The sequence below is a fragment of the Somniosus microcephalus genome, chromosome 7, assembly GCF_052327205.1.
Source record: "Somniosus microcephalus isolate GS21.2 chromosome 7, FLI_Smic_1.0, whole genome shotgun sequence".
Lineage (NCBI taxonomy): Eukaryota > Metazoa > Chordata > Chondrichthyes > Squaliformes > Somniosidae > Somniosus > Somniosus microcephalus.
In genome coordinates, this window is record NC_140993.1 from 36,103,565 (window position 1) to 36,130,355 (window position 26,791).

Sequence of the window (26,791 nt, forward strand, 5' to 3'; positions counted from 1 at the left end):
TATATAATATTCATAATATGAAAGTGCTTCATGTAAAGAGTGTTTTAAAAATGCTTTGAAGAAAACAGGTATTTATTTAAAGATATCAGTGAGATGGGTGTGCCTGCTTCTCACACCAATTCTGGGCACTCCGCAACAACAGATGGCCACCATTAGCCACTTAGAGGGATGAAACCCTCATCCACGCCTTTGTTACCTCTAAACTTGACTATTCCAATGCATTCCTGGCTGGCCTCCCACATTCCACTCTATGTAAACTTGAGCTCATCCAAAACTCGGCTGCCCGTGTCCTAACTCGCACTAAGTCCCGTTCGCCCATCACCCCTGTTGCTCGCTGACCTACATTGGCTCACGATTAATCCGTGCCTCGATTTCAAAATTCTCATCCTTGTTTTCAAATCCCTCCATGGCCTCACCCCTTCCTCTCTCTGTAATCTCCTCCAGCCCCACAACTCTCTCCCCGCCCCCCCAGCCCCCCGAGATATCTGCGCTCCTCTAATTCTGTCCTCCTGAGCATCCCTGATTATAATCGCTCCACCATTGGTGATCGTACCTTCTGTTGCCTAGGCCCTAAGCTCTGGAATTCCCTGCCTAAACCTCTTCGCCTCGCTACCTCGCTTTCCTCCTTTAAGATGCTCCGTAAAACCCACCTCTTTGACCAAGCTTATGGTCACCTGTCCTAATTTATCCTTATGTGGCTCGGTGTCAAAATTGTTGACTTAAAATACTCCTGTGAAGCGCCTTGGGACGTTTTACTACGTTAAAGGTGCTATATAACTACAAGTTGTTGTTGTTGTTGTTAGTGCTGGACAATTTTTTTAAGCCGCCAGCAGGCCGGCCAAGGTGAGTGAGGGCACGAGCACCCACGCACATGCTGCTGGAAGCCTGACTCACCGCCACACTCTCCCACTGGCATGTCCTGTGACAGCTGCAATGTGGGCTTGTACGTGTTTGCGCGAACACGTTCAGGCACGTGTTTGAAGGGCCCCCCACAGGCGCTCTGATCAAGTGTCGGGAGGATGGCACAGGGAGAGGAGCCGGCTCGACCGGCAGGGAGCGCGCGTTGCAAAGTGAGTGAGGGCTGTGGACCTCTGTGAGGAGGCAGGCCCAGTCGTTGGGAATAATACACAAGAACTGAATCAGTGTTGGTTTTATAAAGAGCAGGCTTGAAATTACCTCCGACTGCCTCTGGAAAGTCTCTATGGACCCCAGTTTGAGAAACACTGTTATAATGATTTTTTTTTTTTAATATTTGGTTTTGTTAATTCTTTTCATTAATTATTTCTACTTTCATCCAACAGAAAACCAGGCAGATATGTGGGTGGTTGAACGATATGCTTCTTTCTCCTAATACTACCACACCACCTAGTGGCCCAGTTAAGATGGCTCACCAGCCGGTGAAATAAAACTCAATTTAGCCAGACATCTTTGTTTTAATTTAAAACATTGCCAATGGCAGTAAAGATGCCAGGTTAAATGCAAGAGATTTAGGACAGAGCAGGAGAAACTTGTTTAGGTTGTGAGGCTGTGGAATGCACTACCTGAGTTAATGGTTGAATCAGAGGCAATGTCAACATTTAAGAATAGATTAGCTAAGCAGTTGAAGGAAAGGAAATAAAGGTTTACATAGAAACATAGAAACATAGAAGATAGGAGCAGGAGTAGGCCATTCGGCCCTTCGAGCCTGCTCCGCCATTCAATGAGATCATGGCTGATCATCCAAATTCAGTACCCTGTCCCTGCCTTCTCCCCATATCCCTTGATCCCTTTAGCCTTAAGAAATATATCCAACTCCTTTTTGAATATATTTAATGAACTGGCCTCCACCGCCCTCTGTGGCAGAGAATTCCACAGGTTCATCACTCTCTGGGTGAAGAAATTCCTCCTCATTTCAGTCCTAAATGGCTTACCCCTTATCCTTAGACTATGACCCCTGGCTCTGGACTCCCCGGCCATCATAAACATCCTTCCTGCATCTAGTCTGTCCAGGCCTGACAGAATTTTATAGGTTTCGATGAGATCCCCTCTCAATCTTCTAAACTCCAGTGAGTATAAGCCCAATCGACACAATCTCTCCTCATACGTCATTCCTGCCATCCCAGGTATCAGCCTGGTGAATATTCGCTGCACTCCTTCCATGGCAAGAACGTCCTTCCTCAGGTAAGGCGACCAAAACTGCACACAATTCTCAAGGTGCGGTCTCACCAAGGCCCTGTACAACTGCAGCAAGACATCCTTGTTCCTGTACTCGAACCCTCTTGCTACGAAGGCCAACATACCATTTGCCTTCTTAACCGCCTGCTGCACCTGCATGCTTACCTTCAGCGACTGGTGCACAAGAACCCCCAGGTCTCTTTGCACTTCCCCTTCTCCCAATCTATTGCCATTCAAATAATAATCTGCCTTCCTGTTTTTGCCACCAAAGTGGATAACCTCACATTTATGGAAATTGGGATGACTGGGAGGCACATGGCATTAAGACTATTGCTCATATGGAGGATAAGTACCAACATAGACTAGTTGGACCCAATGGCTTGTTTCCATGTTGTAATTTGTACGTAATTCCCACATTACAACAGTGACTGCACTTCAAAAAGTACTTCATTGGCTGTAAAGCGCTTTGGGACATCCAGTGGTTGTGAAAGGCACTATATAAATGCAAATACTTTTTTCTTTCTTTCTTTAATTCAATGTAAATGCAGAGTTATGTATGCATCAAAAGTGTAAAATCTACACCTACACAAATCTAAAATTGTGACCAGGAAACAGATAGATATCAGTGTGCTGACACTAATTTCCTATGCTGCAGCAGTCAGAAATCTGTAACAGAGAGCATTGCAATTATCTGCTGAATAACATGTTGGGTTCACCTCAGTATCTAAAGCTCTAAATCAGTGTTCAATAAAGGTGAAGTGATTAGAGAGGGGCAGTCTTCCTTGTGACCTTTTTATTGTTCATTCACGGGGTGTGGGCATCATATGGAGGCTAAGTACCAACACAGACTAGCTGGGCCCAATGGCCAGAGAGCTGTGGAAGCTGCAACATTAAATACATTTAAATCGGAGATAGACAGTTTCCTAGCAGATAAGGGAATTAGGGGTTACGGGGAGAGGGCAGGGAAGTGGACGTGAGTCTAGATTCGGATCAGCCATGATCCTATTGAATGGCGGAGCAGGCTCGAGGGGCTGTATGGCCTACTCCTGCTCCTACTTCTTATATGTTCTTATGTTTTTATGTCGCTGGCAAGGCCAGCATTTATTGCCCATCCCTAATTGCCCATCCCTAATTGCCCTTAAGAAGGCATGGTGAGCTGCTTTCTTGAACCGCTGCAGTCTGTGAGGTGAAGGTGCTCCCACAGCGCTGTTAGGTAGGGAGTGCCAGGATTTTGACCCAGCGATGATGAAGGAAGGGCGATATATTTCCAAGTCAGGATGGTGTGTGACTTGGAGGGGAACTTGGTGATGGTGGTGTTCCCATGATCATGCTGCCCTTGTCCTTCTAGGTGGTAGAGATCGCGGGTTTGGGAGGTGCTGCTGAAGAAACCTTGGCGAGTTGCTGCAGTGCATCTTGTAGATGGTACACACTGCAGCCACGGTACGGTTGGAGGGAGTGAATGTTTAAGGTGGTGGATGGGGTGCCAATCAAGCAGGCTGCTTTGTCCTGGATGGTGTCGAGCTTCTTGTGTGTTGTTGGAGCTGCACTCATCCAGGCAAGTGGAGAGTATTCCATCACACTCCTTACTTGTGCCCTGTAGAGGAGAGTCAGGAGGTGAGACACTCGCCGCAGAATACCCAGCCTCTGACCTGCTCTTGTAGCCACAGTATTTATGTGGCTGGTCCAGTTAAGTTTCTCGTCAATGGTGACCCCACAGGATGTTGATGTTGGGGGATTTGGCGATAGTAATGCCATTGAATGTTAAGGGGCGGTGGCTAGACTCTCTCTTGTTGGAAATGGTGATTGCCTGGCATTTGTGTGGCGCCAATGTTACTTGCCACTTATTAGCCCAAACCTGAATGTTGTCCAGGTCTTGCTGCATGCAGGCACGGACTGCTTCATTATCGGAGGAGTTGCGAATGGAACTGAACACTGCGCAATCATCAGCGAGCATCCCCACTTCTGACTTTATGATGGAGGGAAGGTCATTGATGAAGCAGCTGAAGATGTTTGGGCCTAGGGCACTGCCCTGAGGAACTCCTGCAGCGATGTCCTAGGGCTGAGATGATTGGCCTCTAACAACCACAACCATCTTCCTTTGTGCTAAGTATGACTCCATCCAGTGAAGAGTTTTTCCCCTGATTCCCATTGATTTCAATTTAACTAGGGCTCCTTGATGCCACACTCGGTCAAATGCTGCCTTGTGGTCAAGGGCAGTCACTCTCACCTCACCTCTGGAATTCAGCTCTTTTGTCCACATTTGGACCAAGGCTATAATGAGGTCTGGAGCCGAGTGGTCCTGGCGGAACCCAAACTGAGTATTGGTGAGCAGGTTATTGGTAAGTGCCGCTTAATATCACTGTCGACGGCACCTTCCATCACTTTGCTGATGATTGAGAGTAGGTAATTGGATTGGGTTTGTCCTGCTTTTTATGGACAGGACATACCTAGGCAATTTTCCACTTTGTCGGGTAGATGCCAATGTTGTATCTGTACTGTAACAGCTTGGCCTCATCTCCTCTGGAGATCTTCCCCCCGCTGCTACCAACCTCATAGTTCCCCAACCCCGCACAGCCCGCTTCTACCTCCTTCCCAAGATCCACAAACAGGACTGCCCTGGTAGACCCATCGTTTCAGCCTGTTCTTGCCCCACGGAACTTATCTCTTCCTATCTTGACTCCATCTTTTCTCCCCTTGTCCAGTCTCTTCCCACCTACATCTGCGACTCTTCCAATGCCCTCCGCCACTTTAACAGTTTCCAGTTTCCTGGCCCCAACCGCTTCCTTTTCACCATGGACGTACAATCCCTCTACACCTCCATCCCCCACCAGGATGGCCTGAGGGCGCTCCGCTTCTTCCTTGAACAGAGGCCCGACCAGTCCCCATCCACCACCACCCTCCTCCGCCTGGCTGAACTTGTTCTCACATTGAACAACTTCTCCTTTAACTCCACTCATTTCCTCCAAATCAAAGGTGTTGCCATGGGTACCCGCATGGGTCCTAGCTATGCCTGCCTTTTCGTGGGCTATGTGGAACAATCTTTGTTCCAGTCCTACTCGGGTCCCCTCCCTCACCTCTTTTTCCGATACATTGATGACTGTATCTGTGCCGTTTCCTGCTCTCGCCCCGAACTTGACAATTTCATTCACTTTGCCTCCAATTTCCACCCTTCCCTCACCTTCACATGGTCCATCTCTGACTCTTCCCTTCCCTTCCTCGACTTCTCCGTCTCCATCTCTGGTGATAGGTTATCGACCAATATTCACTACAAGCCCACTGACTCCCACAACTACCTGGACTGCACTTCCTCCCACCCTGCCTCCTGTAAGGACTCTATTCCATTCTCCCAGTTTCTCCGTCTCCGCCGTATCTGCTCCGACGATGCCACCTTCCACACCAGTGCTTCAGACATGTCTTCCTTTTTCCGCAACCGAGGATTCCCCTCTACCGTGGTTGACACTGCCCTCGACCGTGTCAGTTCTATCTCCCGCACTTCTGCCCTCACCCCTGCCCCTCCCTCCCGGAACCACGATAGGGTTCCCCTTGTCCTCACCTTTCACCCCACCAGCCTCCACATTCAACGGATCATCCGCCGGCATTTCCGCTACCTCCAAAGTGATCCCACCACCAAACGTATCTTCCCCTCCCCTCCCCTTTCAGCATTCCGTAGGGACCGCTCCCTCCGAGACACCCTAGTCCACTCCTCTATCACCCCAAACAGCCCTTCCCCTTCGCCTGGCACCTTCCCATGCAAGCGGAGGAGATGTAACACCTGTCCCTATACCTCCCCACTTCCCACTGTCCAGGGCCCCAAACACCCCTTCCAGGTGAAACAGCGATTTACTTGTACTTCTTGCAATCTAGTATACTGTATTCGCTGCTCATGATGCGGTCTCCTCTACATTGGGGAGACCAAATGCAGATTGGGTGACCGCTTTGCGGAACACCTCCGTTCAGTCCGTAAGGGTGACCCCGAGCTTCCAGTCGCCTGTCATTTTCATTCACCGCTCCATTCCCACTCGGACCTCACCGTCCTTGGCCTCTTGTATTGTTCCACGGAAGCTCAACGTAAACTCGAGAAACAGCACCTCATCTTCCGATTAGGCACTTTGCAGCAATTGAGTTCAACAATTTCAGATCATAACCTCGGCCCCTTTTACATTTTCACTTGTAATTTTTCCACTCCTTTCCCCCCCCCCCGCCCCCCCGCTTTCCTTTTGTTTCTCTCTCACACCTGGCAGCTATCTCTTGCCCTGCCAGTACACTTCACACCTAATCTCAGTCTATTACCATCTCGTCTAGCTTCGTATACCTTTTATTGTCTCTTTTACTGCTTTTGTTTCTTTTACTTCTTTTGTCCGATCGCAGCCCTGCCTTCGATCTATTTTCTTTTCTTTCCAGTTTTGAAGAAGGGTTCTGTAAAGTCTGTGGGTTGTTTAGTTAATTAATGCACAGACTCCAAGAGTAACTTAAAACAGGACTTTACTATTCGAAGGTCAGGGCAAATCTGCCAAATAATCCTGACACAGCACTTATATACCGGTGTGGTCACCGTCGGTATTACAGTATACAGAAGCCAACAAAGTAGTGCCACACCTAAAATAGTTCTCTTAAAGGTGAACGGTTACATACAATGGTTTTCTTAAAGGTAGACGGAGACATACACTACAGGTTCGACCCGAAACGTCAACTCAAATTTCTCTCCACGGATGTTGCCTGACCTGCTGAGTTTTTCCAGCATTTTCTGTTGTTATTTTGGCTAGAGGCATAGCTAGTTCTGGAGCACAAGTCTTCAGCACTGCAGCCAGAATGTTTTCAGAGTCCGTAGCCTTTGCTGTATCCTCAGTTGGTAGCGCACTTGCCTCTGAGTCAGAAGGCTGTGGGTTCAAGCCCCACTTCAGGGACTTGAGCACAAAAATCTAGGCTGACACTCCAATGCAGTACTGAGGGAGTGCTGCACTGTCGGAGGTGCCGTCTTTCGGATGAGACGTTAAACCAAGGCCCCATCTGCTCTCCCAGGTGGACGTAAAATATCCCATGGCACTATTTCGAAGAAGAGCAGGGGGAGTTATCCCTGGTGTCCTGGAAAATATTTATCTCTCAATCAACATAACAAAAACAGATGATCTGGTCATTATCACATTGCTGTTTGTGGGATCTTGCTGTGCGCAAATTGGCTGACGCATTTCCCACATTACAACAGTGACTACACTTCAAAAGTACTTCATTGGCTGTGAAGTGCTTTGCAGCGTCCAGTGGTCGTGATAGGTTGCTATATAAATGCAAGTCTTTCTATATTCGGTAAATGAATAAATGAGTTGAATGAACTTTATATTTACATTACAGTGACTCTAATCTGTAAGTTTCTGCAATTTCCATCAAAATGAGCCTGATTTATGCATTTGAACGATTTACATTATTATTAATTAATAGATGCAATGAGCCACACAAGCTCATTGTGAATAATGAGTCTGGCCCACACCTGCCTTGCTGTGCTGAGTCTGGCCCTATCTGCAAGTAAACCAACATCACCAGAGGGATTCTAAAACCAAAGCAGATAATAGGCAATGGCATATGAAAGAATATATGACCAGACAGCTGAATATTTACTTTATTTAAACTAAAATACACATCACTGCTCTGTCCTGATACACATCCTGTCGCAAAAGAGCTGTTTGTGAAGATATTAATATGTGTCCCCCCTCCCACCTCCGGTGTGGACTGATCCATCTTTGGTTGAATTCAACTCCTTCTTCGTGGGGGGGGAAGTGTGTTTCAAAAGTTTTGCTAGCCCAGCAGATGGTGTAACAATCGGACTCTGATCCATTTATAAGTTAATAGGTTGTGTATTTGTGTTTGCTTATGAGGGGTTGGTGTGAGCTGTAAGCGTTCTGCTCTCTGCGCACCGCTCCCCACCCCCCGCTCCAGCAGTGCGCCCGCCCACTGCCCCTGCCTAAGATGGCGGCGGTGGTGGTGAAGCGGCGCGAGGGGCTGCGCTTCCCGGCCCGGCCAAGCCCGCCACCCGCCCTCATGGCGCTGCCGCTCTCTCGCGTCAAGCTCATCATGAAGAGCTGCCCCGACGTGTCGAGCATCAACCAGGACGCGCTCTTCCTCACCGCCAAAGCCACGGTGAGCGGCGGCCGGGCCTGGAAGCCGGGGAGGGGGCTCCGGCGGTCCGGGGATTGATGGCGGAGGTGGAGGAGGAATTGGTCTGGAGGTGGAGTTGGGGGGGGCTTGGTGTGGAGGTGGAGTTGTGTGGTGGGGGGGCTTGGTATGGAGGTGGAGTTGGGGGGGCTTGGTCTGGAGGTGGAGTTGTTGGGGGGGGGGCTTGGTCTGGAGGTGGAGTGGGGGGGTGTGGCTTGGTCTGGAGGTGGAGTGGGGGGGTGTGGCTTGGTCTGGAGGTGGAGTTGGGGGGGTGCTTGGCTTGGTCTGGAGGTGGTGTTGGGGGGGTGCTTGGTCTGGAGGTGGTGTGGGGGGGATTGCCCTGATGGGGAGGATAAAGTGCTGGCCTGGGGGTGGTGAGGATGGTGAAGGAAGGGGGATTGACTTGATATAACGTAGGAAAATGTGGTTGTTAATTTCTGCACAGCAATGAGATAAATGACCAGAGAAATCTTTTGTGATGTTGGTTGAAGGATAAATATTGGCCAGAACACCGGGGAGAACTCCCCTGCCCTTCGATTTAATGCCATGGGATCTTTCAGTACCAGCTAAGAGTTCTCTCTCTAACATTTCGTCCATAAGATGACAGTTCCAAAGTGCAGTACTCCCTCAGCACTGCACTGAAGTGGCAGTCAAGATTATGTGGAGCACATAACCTAGGCTCAGTCTCAAGTGGAGCTTGAACCAGTGACCTTCTGACTCGGGTGTGAGGAAACAGGCATTTCCAATTTCACTAACTTCATCCCTTTTATACTCCTGGTTTAGTTTGAATTCTAGGAGACCTGTAACCATGATTTGGCACCCTGCTAAATCCAGCTCCCTTATCCTGTCAGCAAACTCGTAGACCTGGAAAACTGGATGCTGGTCCCCTGAAGTTGGAATTAAACAGCACCAGTATAAAAGCAGCTTCAGTTTAAATTGTACGGGGCTGCATTGTTGACGCTTATTTAAATTTATGGCATTGCCAGCTTTTTATTTGGGTTAGATTTTCAAAAGATCTAATCCAACTTTATAACGTGTATAACTGCTTAAAATTTGTATTCCAAAAATTGCGCTTGCTATTTCTTATGTTCTCAAAAATAGAAACATTAACAGGAATAGGCCATTCGGCCCCTCAATCCTGCTCCACCATTCAATAAGATCATGGCTGATCATCTACCTCAAATTGAGATTAGGAGTCCTTGCATTGGGCATGCTGATTTGAACCTCTACTTTCTGTAAAGTTGGAAATTGGCCCCTATATTTGCAAGTTTGCACTATTGGTGGGGAACCCTCAGTCACACATGCTGGAGAATTGCATGGTGCAGCCCTCTCTTTTTAAAACCATTAAAAATACAAGCGCAAAATTCTAAGATGCATGCCTGCAATGTCCCGATATGGGCTGCAGAGAGTTGGGGTGACTGCCAGCAGTAGAAACACGGAAAATCAACCCTGATGTCTTTTTAAATAAAATCTAGGCTGACCCTCCAGTGCCGTGCTGAGGGAGTGCTGCACTGTCGGAGGTGCCGTCTTTTGGATGAGAGGTTGAACCGAGGCCCCCTCTGCGCTCTCAGATAAGATCCCATGGCATTATTTCGAAGAAGAACAGGGGAGTTATCCCAGGTGTCCTGACCAATATTTATCCCTCAATCAACATCACTAAAACAGATTATCTGGTCATTATCACACTGCTGTTTGTTATGTATTGTGTGTTCTATTGTATGTTCTCCTCCCACCTGTGGTGGCGCTGTCACAGGAGATAAATGGTTGGGTATTCTCTCGGTTAAGTTTAGCTCTCTTTGTTCGGAACTTGCCAGAACTTCCTTTCCTTCCAATAAAGCACTTCATGTTTGAATCTCTGAGTTCTGAGTCCTAAATTGTGTCTAGGTAGAAAGGTACCGACACAACAAGTGGCAACGAGGAGCGGATGAATCTGCGTACGTTACAGGTGCAGTGAGTAAACAGAAAATTTAATTTGAAACGTGAGATGGCTACTATATTAGGAAACATCGGTGATTTTGATGAAAATGTGGAGCAATGGAGCGCATATACGGAACGTTTTGACTATTTTGTATTGGCGAATGCGGTGGCAAATGAAAAGGTCATGCCTACCTTTTTGAGTGTAATTGGGCCGAAGACTTTCAATTTACTTCGCAGCCTCGTGCAGCCAGATAAGCCAGGAACTAAAACATATAAGCAACTAGTGGAAATTCTTGGAGCACATTTTTCACCAAAACCTCTGGTTATTGCTGAGAGATTTAGATTTCACAAACTGAATCAAGAGGAGGGGGAATCAGTGACGATGTTTATTGCTGCTTTAAAAAGGTTGTCGGAACACTGCCAGTTCAAGGAGGTGCTGAATGACACCATGCAAAATGCAGCCACACTGAAGCGCCTTCTTACTGAGGACAACCTTACTCTTGAAAAGGCCATTGAAGTTAATGTCTCCATGGAGATGGCGGAAAAGGAGGCTCACCAGTTGAGTTCAACAGGGAGAGTTCACAAGGTGTCGTCTGAGCCTAAAGGTGCGTGGAACGGCACATGTTACCGTTGTGGGAAAACGGGCCATCGCGCTAATGACTGCTGATGTACGGAGCTGGAATGCCGAAATTGTGGCAAAAAGGGTCACATTGAACGCGCCTGTAGAGGTAAAAAAAAGAACAGACCGAGCTGGGAAGCATGGAAGCAAAATGTCTGTATTTGGACAAGAGAGGAAAAAGAGTGTTCATTCAGTGCAGTATGATGGAACAAGCAAAACAGAGGGGAGCGACACCTCTGAGGAGGAAGAGGTGCATATACTGACGGTTGCAGGTGGTTCAAATGGCTACTGGGTGTCACCACTGGTGGAGGGACAATCAGTGCGGATGGAGGTGGACACAGGCGTGGCTGTGTCCCTTGTTTCAGACACTGTCTACAACAAAATGCTAAAGCATCTTACCCTTCAGCCAACAAACATTGTGCTAAAGACGTATACCGGCAAACCTGTGGCCATGAGAGGCGTCATTGAGGTGACAGTTAAATTGAACGGACAGACTGCAAAACTGCCACTATATGTGGTAAAGGGAAATTACCCATCGCTACTGGGACGTGCGTGGCTAGAGAAAATCACGCTGGACTGGCCTGCAGTCCGCATGATGTCAAAAGGGGAGTCAGGTCTGACTGCAGTGTTAAACAAACATGCAGAACTCTTCAATGGGGAACTTGGGAGCATGAAAAAGATCAGCGTGAGACTGGACATTAAACCTGACAGCAAGCCGAAGTTTCACAAAGCCCGACCTGTACCCTATGCAATTAGGCCAAAAGTTGAGGCTAACTTGGAGGCCTTAGTCGAGAATGGAGTCCTGGAGTCTGTGAGCGTGAGCAAATGGGCCACACCCATTGTTCCTGTCCTGAAAAAGGATGGATCTGTTCGAATCTGCGGGGATTTTAAAGTGACTATTAACCCGGTGCTGTCTGTGGAACAGTACCCTCTTCCCCTCATTGATCTTTTTACGGGCCTGGCCGGAGGGCAAAAGTTCAGCAAAATAGACTTATGCCAGGCTTATCTACAAATGCATGTCGATGACAAATCAAAGGAGCTGCTGACAATTGTGACACACAAGGGGCTATACAGGTACTGCCGCCTTCCGTTTGGAATTACGTCAGCCCCTGCTCTATTCCAAAGGGCAATGGATCAGATTTTGAGTGGACTGCCAGGAGTCCAGTGCTACCTGGATGACATCCTTGTCACTGGGACAAATGAGGAGGATCATCTTCTGAACTTGGATGCGACACTACAACGACTGAAAGAGTACGGACTCCGAGTTCGTAAAGACAAATGTGAATTCTTTCAGTCTTCAGTTGAGTACCTGGGGCATGTGATTGACGCTACTGGCCTGCATAAGGCGCCGCCAAAGGTCAAGGCGATCGTGGAGACCCCAGAATGTGAGCCAGTTACGTTCATTTCTGGGGCTACTTAACTACTATGGGAAGTTTATTCCAGATTTAGCAACATTGCTGAAGCCGTTACATCAGTTGCTATGTCAAGGCAAAACATGGAAATGGACTGAACTGTGCAATGAAGCTTTCGCCTAAGCATTGAAAGCATTGCTGAATTCAGAGGTCCTGACACACTTCGGCCCAAAGCTACCCGTGCAGCTAGCATGTGATGCATCACCATATGGTGTGGGAGCAGTCATATCCCACATCATGCCTTTGGGTGAAGAGAAACCTATCGCCTTCGCATCACGCACCTTGAACAAGGCCGAGAGTAACTATGCGCAGATCGAGCGCGAGGCCTTGGGAATCGTTTTTGGAATTCGAAAATTTCATCAGTACCTGTTTGGGAGAAGGTTCACACTCCTGACAGACCACCGTCCATTGACTTCAATCTTCGGGCCCCACGCCGGAATTCCGTCTCTCGCTGCAAGCAGGATGCAAAGGTGGGCTTTACTGTTGTCAGGACACACATACGACATCAAATATCGCAAATCAGACTTGCACGGCAACGCAGACGGTCTCTCGAGGCTACCCTTGCCTGTTACTCCCCCAGAGCCTCGTCAGATAGACATCTTCTACTTTAGACAAGTGGAGGGAGCACCTGTCACTGAAGTTCAGGTGCGAAGGTACACCCGCAACGATCCAGTCCTGTCTGAGGTAATGGACGATGTCATTCGAGGGAGAGCTATAGGGGATTCTCCTAGTTTGAAACCTTACATTTCAAAAAGAAATGAGCTCTCCGTCCAGGCAGGTTGTCTTCTTTGGGGACGCCGTGTCATCATTCCGCCACCTCTGAGGGAACCTATACTGCAACAACTTCATACAGGCCACAGTGGGATGGTTCGGATGAAGGAAATGGCAAGAAGCTACTACTGGTGGCCAGGTCTCGATGGGAATACTGAGGAGAAAGCCAAAACATGTTCCCCATGTCAAAGGGTCTGGAATGTTCCACAGCTGGCAACCCTACACCCCTGGGATTGGCCTGCAGAAGTGTGGCAGCGAGTACATGTGGACTTCGCCGGTCCTTTCGAAGGGAAGATGTTTATGGTGGTTGTGGACGCTCGTAGCAAGTGGCCGGAGGTCGCTGTGATGAGGTCTACCACGGCAGAGAAAACAATTGAGAAACTTGGTGAGATGTTCAGCCGTTATGGCTCACCGGAACAACTCGTAAGTGACAATGGTCCACAATTTGTATCACATGAGTTTACAACCTTCCTGCATGTGAATGGTGTCCAACACATCAGGTCTGCGCCCTATCATCCCTCTACTAACGGCCAGGCAGAAAGGTTCGTGCAAACTTTGAAGCACGCCTTGAAGGCATCGCAAGGTCAGGACTCAATCCACCAACGTCTGAACAGCTTCCTGTTGTCCTACAGGAACGAGCCGCATGCCACAACCAAAACTTTCCCCGCTTCGCTCATGATGAAGAGGCAGTTGCGGACAAGTTTTGACTTACTCAAACCTCCAAGGGCAGAGCAGGTTGTCCATCGTCAACAACAAGCTCAAGTTGAAAAGAGAGAGAAAAGAGCCAAGGAGAGACGGTTTCATCCGGGAGAGCACGTCCTAGCTCGAAACTACAACACTGGACCGAAATGGGTTCCTGCTACGGTGATCGCGCAGACGGGTCCTGTGTCTTACACGGTTGAGACTGCTGAGGACGTCGTCTGGAGAAGACACACAGATCAACTGTTGCTAGGAGCAGAGACAGCCACAGAGGCTCCAATGGCTGGTTGGCCTGAACTGTTTCCGAATGATACCGCAAACCAGCATCCTTTGCCACAGTGCTCTTCTCCAACACAGGAAGTCAAAGAGACTGTTCCACCTGTGCAAACTCCTGACTTTCAACTGACCGGCACCTTCTCCATCCAGGCCTGTGTCAATGCCTACTGCTGTGGAAGCCAGCGATGACCGCCGGTATCCTGTCAGAGAGCGGCGGCCTCCAAGACGCTTGGATCTGTAGGCTTAGTGACTTACCCACAAGACTGGGGCAGAATAAACCCCAGGGTAAAGTTAGGGTTTGAGGCAGTCTACCTCTACCCTAGGTTAGTTGAGTGTATTGAAAGTAACTTACCTGTTGAGGAATAATGTGGACCTTCCATTTAAGAGGGGAGGAAATGTTATGTATTGTGTGTTCTCCTCCCACCTGTGGTGGCGCTGTCACAGGAGATAAATGGTTGGGTATTCTCTCGGTTAAGTTTAGCTCTCTTTGTTCGGAACTTGCCAGAACTTCCTTTCCTTCCAATAAAGCACTTCATGTTTGAATCTCTGAGTTCTGAGTCCTAAATTGTGTCTAGGTAGAAAGGTACCGACACAACACAGTTTGTGGGAGCTGTGTGCAAATTGGCTGCTGCGTTTCCTACATTACAACAATGACTACACTTCAGAAAGTATTCATTAGCTGTAAAGTGCTTTGGGACATCCGATGGTCATGAAAGGTGCTACATAAAGGGCTTTAAACTAATGAAGAGGGGGGTAGGGTGGTGGGGGGGATTCAGGAAAGCGTAAATTCAAAAGCAGTAAGAGAAATATGGCTGTAGAGCAGAGTAGTGATCTGGGTAAAGATAAGCAGAATGGGTCAGGAAGGGACAGAAAGATTAATAATAAAGGTCATAGGGCATTAGTGATTAAAGTGACATCAGAGAAAAACAGAAAAAAATTAAAGCTGAAGGTAATGGCCCGTAATTTCCGATGGGAGACTTCCCGCGTGCGGAGGCCTCCTATCAGGAAAAAAATCTACGCCCTTACCTGAGGGCTCCCGAGGTCCGGACACTTCCGCTCATAGGCCTCTCCACAGTCAAAATGCGCAGGGCCCATGTATCCCAGGGGCGCATGTGGAGATATTGTCAAAAGTATGAATGGAGATCACCCCAAAAAGACACTAACACATTAAATAATTTTTTTTTTAAACCATCACGTTTTTAAAATGAGTTAAAATTGCATTAAATTAAATATTTTAAACAGTTTAATTTTGGAAAAAATAATTCGTTTTTTACCAGGCGTAAGATTTCTAAGGGTTTTCAGCGGGCGGAGGTTCTGCAGAAAGCGGAACTCTCCCCCTGCAGAGGCCCTTCCCTAGGGCAGGCGTCCGATCTGTCAAGAGGATTCTTGACAGATCGGAAATGCCGGTTTTCAGCACATGCGCTTCGCATTCCTAAAACCGGCATTTCCAATGTCCCTACGGGTGTGTACACAGCTCATACACACCTGTAGGCATCGGAAAATACGGGCCACTATATCTGAATGCACGAAGCATTCGCAACAAAATAGATGAATTAATAGCACAGGTAGAAATAAATGGGTTTGATTTAATAGCCATTACAGAGACGTGGTTGCAGAGTGACCAAGGTTGGGAACTAAATATTCCAGGATATTTGACTTTTAGAAGAAACAGGCAGAATGAAAAAGGAGAAGGGGTAGCCCCGATAATAAAGGAGGGAATAAAGACAGTAGAGAGAAAGGATCTTGGCTTGGAAAAACAAAATGTAAAATCAGTTTGGGTGGAGCTAAGAAACAACAAGGGGCAGCAAACACTAGTGGGGAGTAGTCTATAGGCCCTCCTAACAGTGGTGTCAGGCAGAGTATAAATCAGGAAATTAGAGATGCATGTAACAAGGGTAATATAGTAATCATGGCATCTTTAACTTTCATATAGACTGGGCAAACCAAATTTGCAGAAATAGTGCAGAGGAAGAGTTCATGGAATGCATTCAAGATAGGTTCCTTGACATACTGATCTAGAAAACTATGAGGGAATCGGCTATTTTAGATCTAGTACTGTGCAATGAGATGGGGTTACTTAATAACCTTGTAGTAAAGGAGCCTCTGGGGAGCAGTGATCATAATATGATAGAATTTTATGTTGCGTTTGAGAGTGATTTAGTTAAGTCCGAAACTGGGGTCCTAAACCTGAACAAAGCAAACTACGTAGGTATATGAGGCGAGTTGGCTAAGGTAGGTTGGGAAACTAGATTAAAAGATATGACCGTAGAAAAGCAATGGCAAACATTTAAAGAAATAATTCATAATTTGCAACGAATATACATTCCCTTAAGGAATAAAAACACCACAGGAAAAATGGTCCAACCGTGGCTAACGACAAATTAAAGATAGTATTAGATTAAAGGAAGAGGCTTATAATGTTGCCAAAAAGAATAGTAAGCCTGAGGATTTTAGAATTCAGCAAAGGAGGACCAAGATAATAAAGAAAGGGAAAATAGAATGAGAGTAAACTAGCGAGAGACATAAAACAGACTGTAAAAGCTTCGATAGGTGTGTAAAAAGTAAAAGATTAGCTAAAGTAAACGTGGGTCCCTTACAGGCTGAGACAGGAGAAATTATAATGGGGAATAAGAAAATGGCAGGAAAAGTAAACAAATACTTTGTGTCTGTCTTCACGGAAGCAGACGCAAAAAACCTCCCGGAAATAGTGGCGAACCAAGGGTCTAGCGAGAATGAGGAACTGAAATAAATTATTAGTAAAAAAATAGTACTGGAGAAATTAATGGGACTGAAAGCTGATAAATCCCCTGGACCAGATGGCCTAACATCCTAGGGTTTTAAAAGAGGTGACTATAGAGATAGTGGATGCACTGATTGTCATCTTTCAAAATTCCATAGATTCTAGAACGGTTCCCACGGATTGGAAGGTAGCAAATGTAGCCCCACTATTTAGGAGGGAGAGCGAAAACGGGGCACTACAGATCAGTTAGCATGACATCAGCTGTAGGGAAAATGCTAGAATCTATTGGACGTGGTAACAGGGCACTTAGAAAATAATAATAGGATTGGACAGAGTCAACACTGATTTATGAAAGAGAAATCATGTTTGACAAATCTGTTCAGTGTTTTTTGAGGTTGTAACTAGCAGAATAGAGAAGGGGGAACCAGTGGATGTGTTGATTTTGGATTTTCAGAAGGCATTCGATAAGGTGCCACACAAGAGGTTATTAAACAAAATTAGGGCTCATGGGATTGGGGGTAATATACTAGCATGGATTGGTTAATGGACAGAAAACAGAGTAGGAATAAACAGGTCATTTTCGGGTTGGCAGGCTGTAACTAGTGGGGTACTGCAAGGGTCAGTGCTTGGGCCCCAGCTATTCACAATCCATATCAATGATTTGGATGAGGGGACCAAATGTAATATATCCAAGTTTGCTGATGATACAAAGCTGGGTGGGAATGTAAGTTGTGAGGAGGATGCAAAGAGGCTTCAAGGGGATATAGACAGGCTAGGTGAGTGGGCAAGAATATGGCAAATGGAATATAACGTGGAGAAATGTGAAGTTATCCAGTTTGGTAGGAAAAATAGAAAAGCAGAGTATTTTTTAAATGGTGAGAGATTGGGAAATGTTGGTGTTCAGAGGGACCTGGATGTCCTTGTACACGAATCACTGAAAGTTAACATGCTGGTACAGCAAGCAATTAGGAAAGCAAATGGTATGTTGGCCTTTATTACAAGAGGATTTGAGTATAAGAGTAAAGATGTCTTGCTACAATTATATAGGGCCCTGGTGAGACCACACCTGGAGCATTGTGTACAGTTTTGGTCGTCTTACCTAAGGAAGGATATACTTGCTATAGAGGGAGTGCAACAAAAGTTCACCAGACTGGTTCCTGGGATGGGGGGGATTGTCCTATGAAGAGAGATTGAGTAGACTAGGCCTATATTCTCTAGAGTTTAGAAGAATGAGAGGTGATCTCATTGAAACATACAAAATTCTTACAGGGCTTGACGGGGTAGATGCAGGGAGGATGTTTCCCCTGGCTGGGGAGTCTAGAACCAGGGGTCACAGTCTCAGAATAAAGGATTGGCCATTTAGAACTGAGATGAGGAGAAATTTCTTCAATCAGAGGGTGGTGAATCTTTGGAATTCTCTACCCCAGAGGGCTGTGGAGGCTCAGTCGTTGAGTATGTTCAAGACAGACATCGATAGATTTTTGGATATTAATGGAATCAAGGGATATGGGGATAGTACAGGAAAGTGGAGTTGAAGTAGAAGATCAGCCATGACCTTATTGAATGGCGGAGAAAGCTCGTGGGGCCAAATCGCCTACTCCTGCTCCTATTTCTTATGTTCTTATAAATGAAAGTCTTTTCTTTTATCAGGCTAATTAATGATGGGCTCTTTGCATTTTCCCGTCACTAGTATGTGCTGAAAAGAATCTGTGTTCTAATTAAATAAAGAAATTAAAGACTTCCATTTATATAGCGACTTTTATGACCGCAGTGCTTTACAGCCAATGAAGTGCCTTTGAAGTGTAGTCGCTGTTGTAATGTAGGAATCTAACGAGTGTTGTATAGTGCATCAGTAGGCACCGATGTTGCATATGAATGTTTTTTTGTAATTGCATTTCAGGAATTATTTGTTCAGCATCTTGCCACATTCGCATACAAAAGCAGCAGTTCAGAGAAAAAGGAACTAACCTACAATGACCTGGCTGACTGTGTGGAGAACTCGGAAACATTCCAGTTTCTGGCTGGTGTGTATATATCTCAGTAATTATTATAACGTGCGAAAAATACAAGTATCTTTTTTTACTGAGAAACTTGGATGAAGGTACTGGCCATAATCTTCCAATCCTCCTTAGATACGGGGGTGGTGCTGGAGGACTGGAGAATTGCAAATGTTACACCATTGTTCAAAAAAGGGTGTAAAGATAAACCCAACAACTACAGGCCAGTCAGTTTAACCTCGGAAGTGGGGTAGCTTTTAGAAACAGTAATCAGGGACAAAATTAACAGTCACTTGGGTAGATGTGGATTAATTAAGGAAAGCCAGTACGGATTTGTTAAAGGCAAATCGTGTTTGACTAACTTGATTGAGTTCTTTGATGAGGTAACAGAGAGGGTTGATGAGGGTAATGCGGTTGACGTAGTGTACATGGATTTCCAAAAGGCGCTCGACAAAGTGCCACATAATAGACTTGCCAGCAAAGTTGAAGCCCATGGAATAAAAGGGACCGTGGCAGCATGGATACGGAATTGTGTAAGTGATAGGAAACAGAGAGTAGTGGTGAACGGTTGTTTTTCGGACTGGAGGAAGGTATATAGTGGTGTTCCCCAGGGGTCGGTTCTAGGACCACTGCTTTTCTTGATACATATTAATGACTTGGACTTGGGTGTACAGGGCACAATTTCTAAATTTGCAGATGACACAAAACGTGGAAGTATAGTGAACAGTGAGGAGGAGAGTTCTTTGAGGAAGTAACATCTAGGGTGGATAAAGGGGAACCAGTGGACGTAGTGTATTTAGACTTCCAAAAGGCATTTGACAAGGTGCCACACAACAGATTATTGCTTAAGATAAAAAATCACAGGATTGGGGGTAATATTCTGGCATGGATAGAGGATTGGCTATCTAACAGAAGGCAGAGTGTTGGGATAAATGGTTCATTCTCAGAATGGCAATCAGTAACTAGTGGTGTTCCGCAGGGGTCGGTGCTGGGTCCCCAACTCTTTACAATCTATATTAACGATTTGGAGGAGGGGACCGAGTGTAACATATCCAAGTTTGCAGATGATACTAAGATGGGAGGGAAAGTAGTGAGTGAGGAGGACATAAAAAACCTGCAAGGGGACATAGACAGGCTAAGTAAGTGGGCAGAGATTTGGCAGATGGAATACAATACTGGAAAGTGTGAGGTTATGCACTTTGGCAGGAAAAATCGTAGAGCAAGCTATTATCTTAATGGCAAGAAACTGGAAAGTACTGAAGTACAAAAGGATCTGGGGGTCCTGGTGCACAAAACTCAAAAGGTTAGTATGCAGGTGCAGCAAGTGATCAAGAAGGCCAATGGAATGTTGGCTTTCATTGCTAGGGGGATAGAATATAAAAATAGGGAGGTATTGCTTCAGTTGTACAAGGTATTGGTGAGACCGCACCTGGAATACTGCATACAGTTTTGGTGTCCATACTTAAGAAAAGACATACTTGCTCTCGAGTCAGTACAAAGAAGGTTCACTCGGTTAATCTCGGGGATGAGGGGATGGACATATGAGGAGAGGTTGAGTAGATTGGGACTCTACTCATTGGAGTTCAGAAGAATGAGAGGCGATCTTATTGAAACATATAAGATTGTGAGGGGGTTGGATCGGGTGGATGCGGGGAGGATGTTCCCGATGATGGGTGAAACTAGAACTAGGGGGCATAGTCTTAGAATAAGGGGCTGCTCTTTCAAAACTGATGAGGAGGAACTACTTCATTCAGAGGGTGGTAGGTCCATGGAATATGCTGCCCCAAAAAGCTGTAGAAGCTACATCATTACATAAATTTAAAACAGAAATAGACAGTTTCCTAGAAGTAAAGGGAAATAAGGGTTACGGGGAGCGGGCAGGAATTTGGACATGAGTCTAGGTTCGGATCGGACATGGCCCTGTGGGTAGCGGAGCGGGCCCAGGGGCCGTGTAGCCTGATCCTGCTCCTATTTCGTGTGTCTAATTCTGTTAGATTCAGGAGATGGTTCTGTGATAGTAGATTGGCAGTTAGGATCAGATCAGCCACGATCTTATTGAATGGCGGAGCAGGCTCGAGGGGCCGATTGGCCTACTCCTGCTCCTATTTCTTATGTTCTTAGACTTCAGGAAGACAGACAGGCTAATGAAAAGGGCGGACATGTGGCAGATGAAATTTAACGCAGAAAAGTGTGAAGTGATACATTTTGGTCGAAAGAATGAGGAGAGGACATATAAACTAAATGGTACAATCCTGAAGAGGGTGCACGAACAGAGAGACCTGGGGGTATGTGTGCATAAATCGTTGAAGGTGGCAGGGCAGGTTGAGAAAGCAGTTAAAAAGGCTTATGGGATCCTGGGCTTCATAAATAGAGGTACAGAGTACAAAAGTTTGGAAATTATGATGAACCTGTATAAAACACTGGTTCAGCCCCAACTGGAGTACTGTGTCCAATTCTGGGCACCACACTTTAGGAAGGATGTGAAGGCTTTAGAGAATGTGCAGAAAAGATTTACGAGAATGATTCCGGGAATGAGGGGCTTCAGTTACGTTGATGGACTGGAGAAGCTGGGGTTGTTCTCCTTTGAGCAGAGGAGATTTGATAGAGGTGTTCAAAATCATGAGGGGTCTGGACAGAGTAGATAGAGAGAAACTGTTCCCATTGGCAGAGGGGTCGAGAACCAGAGGACACAGATTTAAGGTGATTGGCAAAAGAACCAAAGGCGACGTAAAAAAAACTTTTACACAGCGAGTGGTTAGGATCTGGAATGCACTGCCTGAAAGGGTGGTAGAAACAGATTCAATCATGTATTTCAAAAGGGAGTTGGATAAGCATCTGAAGGACGGGGGAGTGGGACTAGCTGAAGTGCTCCTGCAGAGAGCTGGCACAGGCTCGATGGGCCGAATGGTGGCCACCTGTGCTGTAACCATTCTGTGAGTCTAAGGGCCATGGCTCACAGTGCATAACATCACCAATGTGGGAAACTTTATAACATCCTCCACTTTGACTTCTAAAAAGAATTTGACAAAGTTCTGCACAAAAGGCTTAAAGCTTAAACCCTTAAAGATTCAGATTAAAATTTGGGAGTGGATAAGAAATTGGCTGGTGGACAGGAAGCAGTAGGTACTTTGGGGGGGGGCGGTGGTTAGGGGACGGGGGGAAAGTGCATGATGTGTCCCAGGGATCGTTGTTGAGATCCCTGCTGCTTCTATTTTATATTAATGGATTTGAATTCAGAAGCTCAATGTAAACTGGTCAGATATGCAGATGATGCCAGTGTGAGGAGGCAGCCAAGGGAACTACAGAATGAGTTAGATGAAATATATCACTGGGTGAACAATGGCAGATGAAATGCAGCTTTTCTAGCGCCGTCCACATCCTGAGAACAAATCAAAAATGAACGATGAATTCTCAAAAGCTCCCAGTTGACGCAGTATAGGGAACAGGGAAGTTGCTCCAGTCCCTGCTTGAGGCTGTACAAGCTGAACAGTTTAAACCACAAACGTCCAAGCTTCTTGTCTTCAAGGGACAACAGACTGCATACCATGGAGCTTTGAGGGCCATATATGAAGTATGAATCAATGTCCCCATCAATTTGAAGCTGTGGATACTAACAGATGAAACAACAGCACTAAGGACAGCCCTTTCCATACCTTCAAGCCCATGATATTCAAAAAGGACAAATGGACAGTACAAAATTGAAGCACAAATAGAACCGAGTTGTCTACGCTTCCTGGGGTGGGTTGCCGTGGCTCGAGAACTGCAAATGGTTCGCTAGCTGCAGTCTCGGCTTTCCTAATTTAGGCCAATTCATGTTATTGGCTTTATGGCCGGACTATTTCCACTATTTTAGAAACCAGTAAAGCGTCTGGACACAGCAATGCATGGCGGGATTTCTGTTTCTAAAGTCACGGGGGGAAAATTCGATTGGTTAGCGCCTCTGGGGTGTCGCTAACGGGGCACTAGGAACTTAACGCCCAAGCGCGGCGATTTTAGCGCCGCTTGCGAAATTAACCAGTCGTTTTGCGGCGTTGCTAAACACTATTGCCACGATCTCTTGCGCCTGCAGATCGTGACGTCAGTTGAGCGTGCAATGCTCCGGTAGCACCCCGGACCGGACATTGAGTCACGGCCCTGCCTTAGCGCCTGCTGCTAGGAACGACAGGTAGAGGGGAACGTTTTCAAGTCGGGAAGGGGCTGGGGGAGCGCTATTTCAAGGCGGGCACTTCCTGCCTTTTCTTGTCGGCAAAATTTTTGGTACACGCAGGTTGAGAGGGAGAGAGACGTCTGGAGAGATTTAACATAGTCCTAAGGAGTTTTGGCCCTCAGCACCACTTTTGAGGTTCCCAAGCGCCGAGCTCTTTCCCTGGGCCTATCCATTAGTGCTTCCAACACAATTGCTTTGGAGGTCTCTCCAGGCCGAGATTCAAGGCTGCAATGAGTAGGGTGTGGCTGACCAGAAAGCTGGCCCCTCCCCTTTAAGAACTGGACGACGCCAGTCTGTCTGGCTTCCATGGTAACTGACATCGCCTGAGCTGAGGTAGCGCCTCGCTCCCCAACATTTGCGCCTTGAGAGGTGTGTAGCGCCTGATTTAGCGCTCCAATCACCTCCAGGGGTAATAGAGGCAAATTTTGCGGTCGGAGGCGATGATTAGCACCAGGCGCTAAACTTTGCGCCTGGCCGCTATTAGTGCCCCGAAATGGGCGATACCCAATTTTTCCCCCACTGTGCCATTTCTGTCCAATGACCTTGCTGTCCCATGGAGCCCTCGCGTGTCCAATAAATATTTGAATCTAGTTTTACCAAGTTTATAAAATTCTACTTGCTGATTATCCAGAGGTGGGGGTAAATTATAGCTGATGCTCCAAGTGGTAAATAATGTTAATACGGTTATCCCCTAAAGCAAAATCATTCTTTTGCTATCCAGTCTTTTCAGAACTGTTTGTAGTGTTTCCCAATCATATGCAGTAGCTGGGCTCTGTATTTTTATTCCTTTTTGAATTCAGGTAAACTTTAGACCAGTTCAAACCCAGTCCTGCTTACTGTCACATTTTTTAAATCAAAGACTTTACAGATTTTGGATGTCTTGTATAACAAGACAGTGAAGCAGTTGAGATGAATTTTGAGTGAAAAAGAACAAAGGTTCCTCATCACATCTCAATTGTCTTAAGTGCTTCACATACAACAAAGCCATTTTGCACACAAGATTATACAATCCGCAGTGAGCTGAATGACCAGAAATTCTGCCGGTGGTGATTATTGATAGAGGAATAGTGGCCAAGACACCGGGCGGATTCCCTGCTGTTCAGATAGTGACATTGAGATCTTTAATGTTCCTCTAAATCGAGAACAGGCAAACAAGGCTTTGCTTTAATGTCTCATCCGAAGAATGGTTTCTTGGCTACCAACTGCCCAGTTTATGCCATAAGTGGGCAGCTGGCAGCAGAAAATCCATGTCACCAGCTTGCTTAATTCAGTTATATGCAGACAGAGATGGTTGCCAGGTCTTGACTTCAGACAAAGTAAGAACTCTGGTGTAAGGCTATGCCTTTTTAAAAAATAATAAAAAATTATTCTCAGGATGCAGGCGATGCTGGCAAGGTTGCATTTATTACCCATCTCTAATAGCCGTAGTGATTATTTTTATAACTGAGTGGATTGACGCTTCAAAATGGCATTAAGAGTCAGCCACATAGTTTTTATTATTTGTTTATGGGATGTAGGTGTCGCTGGCAAGGCCAGCATTTATTGCCCATCCCTAATTGCCCTTGAGAAAGTGGTGGTGAGCCGCCGCCTTGAACCGCTGCAGTCCGTGTGGTGAAGGTACTCCCACAGTGCTGTTAGGGAGGGAGTTCCAGGATTTTGACCCAGCGACGATGAAGGAACAGCGATATACTTCCAAGTCAGGATGGTGTGTGACTTGGAGGGGAACTTGGAGGTGGTGGTGTTCCCATGCGCCTGCTGCCTTTGTCCTTCTAGGTGGTAGAAGTTGTGGGTTTGGGAGGTGCTGTCGAAGAACCCTTGGCGAGTTGCTGCAGTGCATCTTGTAGATGGTACACACTGCAGCCACAGTGCGCCGGTGGTGGAGGGAGTGAATGTTTAAGGTGGTGGATGGGGTGCCAATCAAGCTGGCTGCTTTGTCCCGGATGATGTCAAGCTTCTTGAGTGTTGCTGGAGCTGCACTCATCCAGGCAAGTGGAGAGTATTCCCTCACACTCCTGACTTGTGCCTTGTAGATGGTGGAAAGGCTTTAGGGAGTCAGGAGGTGAGACACTCGCTGCAGAATACCTAGCCTCTGACCTGCTCTTGTGACACTGGAGTCACGTATAGGCCAGTAGGGATGGCAATTTCTTTTCCCTGAAGATTGTTGGTGAGGAGGACTTTGCAGGGTTGACTGGGCTGGATGTGCCGTTGCCGTGTCTATAGCCGGTGCCGAGGTCAATGCCGGGTGGTCCATCCGGTTTCATTCTTTTTTGTAGCAGTTTGTTACATCAGTGAACCAGTTTGATTTTATTTCACAGTCCGGCAGCCTTCATGGCCATTTTTCTTCCTTCAGTGAAGTCATGAAAAAATATCCGGCGGAGTGTAAAACGGATTGCTGATCACCCATATTGCACTGCAGCCCAAGACAAATTTCACTCCCAATGTAACAAAATATCACTATTACTTCAGAAATTGTCGGAGTCAATTAAAGTACATCTGTTTTAACAATGCAATAATATTGTTACAGATATTTTGCCAAAGAAGATCTTGGCAAGCGAGTACCTGAAGATGCTCGAGGAGGAGAAAGGAGGAGGAGGTGGTGTTGAAGATGGTAATGATGACGAAAATGATGAGGATGACGATGAGGAAGATGAGGATGAAGAAGAAAACGAGTCCTAAAGAAAGTTAGAAAGTGCTGTTTTCTCTGTGCCAGCGTCTTGCTGAAGATTGTACGAAGGCTGCAGTACACAGCACAAGGAAAACTCAATACAGGAAACTTCGCGATATCCGGCACCGACGTGATGCCGATCTATGAAAACTTCCGGACAGACCAGCGCTAATGTTGAAGGATACGGAGGTTTTCATCTCCGTATCTGACAACAAACACTGTTGCTTAGCAACAGCTTGTAAACGTCTCTGTAGCTTAGCAACAGCTTCAGAGAAGCTTTCCAGAAACTGACTATTTAAAAAAATGCTAGAAGAAAAAAAAGAAAACAAAACGGCTCCTGATTTCTGCCGTTAGATCGAGGTTTCCGGACATACAACCTCCGGATAAACCAAAGTTTCCTGTACTTACAAATCTACATATGTACAACTTCTAAATTCCATAATATGAGCCACTACGAAGAACTGACTAATAATCAGATGGTAAGTCTGGGGTTAGTGTTACCAGTTCCTTCAGTTCAATGATAGGAAACTGCCCTTATTTTTGAAGAGAGATATCAGATTTTGTTCCTTCCTGTTTGTATTATTGATAAATAACATGAAAAAATTGGTATAATGTGTATATATGTGAAATATACCTTTGTATGTTTGGAAAAATAAAGAGACAAATACATTACTCAACTGGTGGAGTTCATTTAATTACGATCAAAATATATACTAGGAAGTGCATTATTATCTTTTGGAAGAAATATGCTCAATTTTATAGTTCTGAATTTTCAGTAGGGTAAAGTCAGTGTTGCACTCCTAGTGGAGAGTGAGATCACTGAATTATTCAACATATGTCCCTATTTGTAAGTGTCCTTCGAGGTTTAATTGGTAGCAGCCACACCCCCAAACCAACGAGTCAGAAGGTTGTGGGTTCAAGTCTCACTCCAGAGACTTGAGCACAAAAATCTAGGCTGACTCTTCAGTGCATTACTGAGGGAGTGCTGCCCTGTGAGGTGCTTACTTTCAGATGAGACGTTAAACCGAGGCCCGGTCTGCTCTCTCGGGTGGACGTAAAAGATCTCGTGGCACTATTTCGAAGAAGAGCAGGGGAGTTATCCCCAGTGTCCTGGCCGATATTTATTCCTCAATCAATATAACAAAAACAGATTATTTGGTTATTATCACATTGCTCTTTGTGGGAGCTTG

The 26,791-nt window shown here is 46.2% G+C and overlaps 1 protein-coding gene across 1 annotated transcript; it reads left to right on the plus strand.

Annotated features, from left to right (window-relative positions):
- Nucleotides 1-8,070: 8,070 nt before the first annotated feature.
- Nucleotides 8,071-26,273, plus strand: chrac1 (chromatin accessibility complex subunit 1). Its single transcript, XM_085992401.1, has 3 exons — nucleotides 8,071-8,283; nucleotides 18,633-18,756; nucleotides 25,461-26,273. Exons 1-3 carry the CDS (start codon nucleotides 8,113-8,115, stop codon nucleotides 25,610-25,612), a joined length of 447 nt encoding a protein of 148 aa, XP_085848527.1. The 5' UTR covers nucleotides 8,071-8,112; the 3' UTR covers nucleotides 25,613-26,273.
- Nucleotides 26,274-26,791: the final 518 nt, after the last annotated feature.

Excerpts from the sequence above, each read along its gene's own strand:
- chrac1 (XM_085992401.1), top strand. The coding sequence starts at position 8,113 with ATGGCGGCGGTGGTGGTGAAGCGGCGCGAGGGGCTGCGCTTCCCGGCC. Across the intron at positions 8,284-18,632 it reads TCCTCACCGCCAAAGCCACG|GAATTATTTGTTCAGCATCT; the intron begins GTGAGCGGCGGC and ends ATTGCATTTCAG. Across the intron at positions 18,757-25,460 it reads AACATTCCAGTTTCTGGCTG|ATATTTTGCCAAAGAAGATC; the intron begins GTGTGTATATAT and ends ATATTGTTACAG.